The 6410-nt window shown below is 39.8% G+C and overlaps 1 protein-coding gene across 1 annotated transcript; it reads left to right on the top strand.

The window, feature by feature from the left end:
• Positions 1–1281: 1281 nt before the first annotated feature.
• On the top strand, positions 1282–5670 carry LOC104070765 (mitochondrial inner membrane protein COX18; the record flags this gene model as incomplete). The annotated part of the gene is made up of 5 exons (XM_009583604.1): positions 1282–1382; positions 2081–2244; positions 3380–3492; positions 4486–4593; positions 5360–5670. Coding segments are annotated over 5 exons (660 nt in total), but the record flags the coding sequence as incomplete, so codon positions are not given.
• Positions 5671–6410: the final 740 nt, after the last annotated feature.

Here is a 6410-nt window from a genome sequence, read left to right as displayed (position 1 = left end):
GGGTTCCCGGGCGCCGGCCCTGCCTCCTGAGGGCAGCCTGCGGGGGCCGCCCTGGCCCCGGGCCCCCTCGCTGTGCGAGGGAGGGACTGGGGGCCCCTCCCGGCGGGCTTCCCTGTGGGCTTTGCGGCGGACGGGGCTGTAGTTCCTGGTGTGGGGGGGGATTTTACAACAGAGTAAATACTTTTTTTTTTTTCCTGTGGTTATAAGCCGGCGTTGGTCTTTCTTTGAACACGTGAAGTGTAAATAAAACTGGAAAATGGGAATGTGCTTTTTCACGGTAGCTACACGGAGATCTAGTTGTTCTAGTCTCAGCGTCAGATGGCGTGTGCAAGGCGCTTTCTGTGATATGTCGGCTTAACGAAGCTCTTGCTAAAGCTGCTCCAATAAAAACTTGAAATAAACTAGCCTATGGCAGTTTCTAAATACCTGATTTTGGTCAAAAGTGAGTAAAAGGCTTGAAGTTAGTGAAGAGGTTATATGCTGTGCCTGCAGGGGTAAGGGAGCCTTTGCAGTGCTGTCGCGTGAAGTAGAGCGTTTCTCCTTTTGTGTGCTGTGTCTTTACCAACTAAGGACGGCTTTAGCGTGGTGCTTCACAGCTGCTGGAACTCAAATCTGATTTGGAATCAATTGGATCTTTGTTCTTCGCCTGTGTAAAGGTCAGACTGGTAAATGCAGGTGTGTTTCTTGGACGGGGTTCTTCAGTGACCGTCATTCAGAGTGGGTTACTGCAGAAGCATAATTTAATTATTTTGTTGAGGCATGTTTGGGGTGGGGGGGTTGTTTGTTTGTTTGTTTGTTTTGCTTTTTACAGTAACGATTGTTCATTTTTCCCGTTCTTTTGATTGCAAAAGTGAGTTTCGTATTGTACTCTTGCATAGTGGGGTCTCTTCTTATTCCTCAGGGTCGTGACTTCGGTGACTGCAAAGTTGTGTGGCTTGCTGGGCTTTAAATCTTTTTGAAGTGGCATTAAATGTGTTTTTGTTAAGTGAAGTAGCTGGTCAGAATTCTTGAATGAAGACAAAAAGATGCTTCTTGAGAAGAAAATATGAACTCTAAAACTGTATTTATTTCTTCTAGTAGTAACATAGTATCTCTGCTTGTTAGTGTAAATACTTCTCACTAGTATCTTCACGTGTTCATTTTGTTTAAAGATAAAAGGTGTTCGCAGATGTGTGCCTTGTCCTTCACAGTCACTTTCAATGTCTGTACTGTTTCAGGTGGGAAGAGGAAGTGGTTGTTAGATGTAATTGTGCATAAACATTTTTCCTTTTCTTTAGCTAGTTGGAAAATTTGCAGCCTGAGATTAAACAACTAGCTGAGCGTCTTCGCTATGAAGTTTCTGTTCGTGGAAAGCAGCTGGGTTGGTCTGAAAAGGTGGCCAGGTAAGATGGCGATTGTATGTACCTTATAAATCCATTCCGGATTGAGGGGTAGTGGGAGGGAAAGTCCTACAAACAACAGTCTTGCAGAAGGATTCTGTTGTTGTCCAAACCTTAAATTTTCTTGCCACTTGTGTGACTTATTTGTGTTTATAATATTGTCTTTCAGTGTATATTCATTTTAAAGCTCTGAACTTGTGATTGGCTTATGATTACAGGGCCAAATCCAGGATTGTTTTTGTTGTCTTTACTTGTGGCTAAAGTTTCCTTAGCTGTTATGGTATCTAAATATTGCTGGAACTTGAGGCTTGAATGGTTGTCGTCCTGTTCGGTTGTACCCCGTGCAGCAGCACGATCACGTATCTGGCTGATTGCCTCTGTATTGAGAAAGTTAGACCCTAGTTTAGACAAAAAGCACTGTGAAATAAAATTTCATAAAAAAAAAGTTGCTCGTAGCTGCTAATGACGATAGGAAATTTTGTTGTGAAAAGCTGCTTCTAGCAACAGGGCTAAAAGTTGTGAAGGGAAGGGGCTGGAAAGGAGAGAGGCATCTCTGAAGAGGAGAGTCTTTCAGGTTTTCCAGAGTTGCACCTAAAGAAGCCAATTTGACATGCACAGCCTATAGAATTGTTATTCTGGAATTTGAGAAGTTACTCTGTAACAGCTATTGTGAGAGGGTTTGTTTGTTTTCTTTCTAACAGGTTCCACTTTAAGAAAAACCTGCGGAGGATTATTACGGAACTGTACATTCGAGACAACTGCCATCCCTTCAAAGCCACTTTACTGGTGTGGGTACAGATTCCAATGTGGGTTTGCGTGTCCCTCGCTTTGCGCAACTGCAGCGTTGGTGCCACGGACTTGGAAGGTGATGAATCTGAACAGACACACTCTTAACAGTCATTTTTCATTCCATTACTGTTTTTACAGATGCTTCATTGGTTAAAGAACACAATCTCCTGAGCTTGACATATAAGCTGCTACGAAAACTACTCCACTGCTAAGTTTTTAAACTTAATATAGTTTAAGCACAGATAAATATCTGATAAAAAAAAAAAATTAATTACGAAGACTTAGAATAGGTACATTGTACATGTTGTACTAGATTAAACCACAGTTCATAGAGCCAAAGAACTCGTGTCTGGAGCACACCTGTACTTTTCTTTGGTTTGAACTCTTCCGGCAGGTATTTGCAGCATCCAGAAGGTCACTGATCTCTGCTTATACACTCATCGTTTGTAACAGTGTTGTGAGCTTTGTGGGATGCCTCTTTAAAAGCAGTGTCAAGGTGTAAGCTCTGGGAACGGTGGCAGGCATTTTGTTAGGCCTTGTGAGCCTTTAATAGTTTTGTGGTCTTCTGAAGATAGGGTTACTAGAAAAAAAAAAATTTGTCTTGTGATTTTTTTGCTTCACAAGATAAGCGTGTTTAGCAAGTAACATTGCCCGTGCCGCAGGACGTTCACTATTAATCTGTATTTTTTTCTTCCGTGTGAAGTTTCACATGAGGTACTATAGACAGGGTGAATGTGTGGGGTTTTTTAAATAAAAATACTGATATTTTGATTTTTTAGAAAAGAGCTTATAGTTTGTTCTTCTGAACAAAAATGTAACAAGTTATGCAGTTACTAAGAAAAATATAATTATTTCAAAAGCAAAAAATACGTAGTCACTGTAGGTTACTGCATTGCATATTTTCCTCGTTGGCTGGTAAAATGGTGTTGAGATCAAGCTAGTTTTTATCGCAGGTTTGCCTGAATCAGTGGCTGTCACGAGCTAAGCTGCGTCTCAGCTTGTATCTCCTTCCGTTTTTCACTTGAATTGATAGCAGACTGCCTTGACTTGATCTGTGAAACCAAAGATTTCTGCTGTAAATAGTATTTATCGTGTAGATAAAATGTATCTAGAAACTTGGATGATTTGATAGTAATACGTGGTACGGTTCTGACTAACTTGAGGTAGCAAATCATACTTACTGCCGTATTTTCTTTACGCTGTTCTTGTAGTTCAAGAACAGTTTTCAGCAGGCGGAGCGTTGTGGTTTACAGACCTCACGGCACCAGATTCTACGTGGATTTTGCCAGTTTCGCTTGGGCTCATGAATTTGCTGATAGTTGAGGTACGTTGGTGGAATAAATAGGATGATTGCAAAAGGATAATTATTTTTATAGAATTGTGAGACAGTATTACCCGGTTACAAAAACATGGTAACGTAAGGGTAGTTTCAGATTATCACTGCTTTAAATGCATTGGGCAGAACTGAAAAATAACTTAATTGTTCTATGCATTTGAATGCGTGGGTGTCTTGTTTAGAGATGACAAATCCTGATGTGACGTGTCTCCGATACTTTATTGGCTTTACTTGAGCCTCAGTAAAACTTAGTCTCGACTCTGAAGTTTCTCTTAGAATGATGTTCTAGTGAGCTTCATGTGTGTCAAGCATCCAAAAGCCCATGTGGCGTTTTTTGGTTTGTTCTACACCCCTCACCCCAATTACTTGTTACTGCCTTGTGGTCAAAACTAAGAATATTATGTGTTCTTAATAAATTGAAAAAATCCAGAGCTTTTTAAGATTGCTGGGGAGTTTAATCAACAGAAACAGAAAAAAGAAAAAGAGTCTTCATTTCCCGTTTTTGAGGGTAATTTAATGGAAATATTTTTTTCTTAATTCTTCAGTTAGGTGTTCTCATCAAACTCTAATCATCTGGATTTCATTCTTAATCCTTTTTCTTCTATGTCATGTGGAGTGAGACTGTCTTAGAGAAAAAAAGTCAGTATGGGACCGTGGACCTGATTCTGCTGCTGTTCAGTTACGTATCAACCGGTTTTGGTCTGTTTCCTGTTGGCAGCCTTTTCTCAGAGGGCCGCGCTTCGGACTGAGGCATTAGAACTTCTAGTTGTGCAGAAGTGACTATGTAAAATTATGTTACCTTGAAATTATTTTTTACAGAGGACTGAACGTGTAAAACAGCAAACAAGTTAAATGAAAGATTGTAGCAGTATATTAATGGAAATGGAGGATACAAAATCAAAGTAATACGTGCCTTTTTTCTCATTTTAGTTGTTTCAAAAAGAACTACTTGTTTATAACTCTGGATTTCAACCCTTTCAGATCTTTGCTTCGCAAAAAATGGAAGTTTCCAGGTTGCAGAAGCTTGCTACAAATTTCTTTCGAGTGGTGTCAGTAGTGATGATACCTGTTGCTGCGTCAGTTCCCTCTGTAAGTACAAAGTCTTAATGGTGTGTCTGTTAGCCTGTGACTCTGGTAGTTCCTAATGCTTAAAGAGCAGCCCAGATGCCTGGTGTATTTAATGGAGCATACTCTCTAATACAGCGTGCCCTAAAACAAATAAGATGTTTTCTCGACGTGTACGTTTAAATTCTTAAAACATTTTTGTCCAAGAGGGAAGAATCTGCAAAGTTACTGTTTCTAAACATCATTTTCGCAAACTACGGCTTGGAAGAACATTCAGAGCGGCTTAGCATCCTTTTTGTGATCTCAAAAATGAGAGGAAAACTTTATAAAGGATATATAGACAAAGGTTTGCTAAGTGTTTGCTTACTGTAAGAGGAAAACAGCGTAGTTATAAATTAGGAAATTTTCCACCATCTTCTTAAAACACTTTTCATTTTCACCAGGTGTTTTACTTCTGAATATTTTTGCAGCTTTTGTTTAGCAAAACCAAAGTTTTTGGCTCATCAACTTACAGTCTGAAAAACAGAAGTTAAAGCAAGTTTAAGATGAATTAATTTATGAACTGTTGTCAAACTTCAGCATATATGAATCTTTCCCAGAGGAGTTGAGAAAGAGTGACAAATACATTTGAAATGGAAGCCATTATTGTTATTGAGAGGAGTGGTTTTAGGTGAGTTATTTTTCTCGATAACTGGGAGTTACCAGTGTTGTGGTTCGTGAAGAGCTGTCTAAAATTGTAGTGTTTTCATTGCATTTAGGGAGGCTGAACTCGGTATTTGTCTCGTTGCAGTCCATGGCGTTGTACTGGCTGTCCTCGAGCTTCATGGGACTCTCGCACAACCTGTTGCTGCGTTCTCCGACCTTTCGTCGACTGTGTTGCTTACCGAGGACCAAATCTGACTCGGATACTCCTTACAGGGATATTGTGTCTGCCTTGACTACCAAATACAGTTTTAAGAAATGACGTCATTTTTTTGAAGAGCTGTCCCACAAATGTTGCGTGGGTGATTAAGTAGTGCTGTTTTATTGAGATGTACTTACTTACTGTAAAATGTTGCAGCGGGAATTATATTTATTTTCCAAATAAAGGATTGACTGTCTGGCCATAAAGAATGATTGTTCAGCACAAATGTATGTTTTTTGGGAAGTTTTGTTTCAAAAGTGGTTGTTTTGCAATTAGAATAGTCCAGTACCCCAGCCAAAACCAGCACATTCCTGAAGTATTGTCAGGAATTGTGCAGATTAATATTAAATAAAACTGTGACTGATCTAGGCTGGTGCCTTGTAGTGAAGCTGATCTGACCTATGGGCTAGAGAGCAACAAGTTTCAGGGCGAGCGAAAAAGCTAGAAGAACTGATGCTATAGTTACGGGTTTATTTAAGACACTGGTGCAGATTGATGGGTAATCAGGTATTCCCGATGATTCACGTGATAGTCTTTGTAACCGTTCTGACAGCTGATTTCCTGTAAGTGCAAAGTAAACTAGGTCGTTGTCAGTCTCTTGTGCATTAGATTTGGAGTTAGGAGGGCAAATTTCTTTAATCGTTTCTGGTGATCAGCTGTTGAGTGACGGCATTTTGTCTGTATATGCTAAAATGAGGCAGGTAGCACCTTGAAAATGAATGAATGATGATAAGAAACCAAATATTTAATTCAACTGTGTATCAGATCCTTTTTAATGTAAGTCTTAAAGGTCAAGTGCAAATACATTTGTGTGTTTGGTATTTTTTTCCTGTAAACATCGGTGTCATTACATGTGGGCGCTTCCTGCAAGGGTGTTCAGATTCACATCTCGCCTTGCTCTGCATACCTCTTAAGTCACCAGACATACACTGTTGTG

This window comes from Fulmarus glacialis, unplaced genomic scaffold (assembly GCF_000690835.1).
Source record: "Fulmarus glacialis isolate BGI_N327 unplaced genomic scaffold, ASM69083v1 scaffold6288, whole genome shotgun sequence".
NCBI lineage: Eukaryota > Metazoa > Chordata > Aves > Procellariiformes > Procellariidae > Fulmarus > Fulmarus glacialis.
Note: the sequence above shows the minus strand (reverse complement) of the source record. Positions and strands in the feature narration are given on the sequence as shown.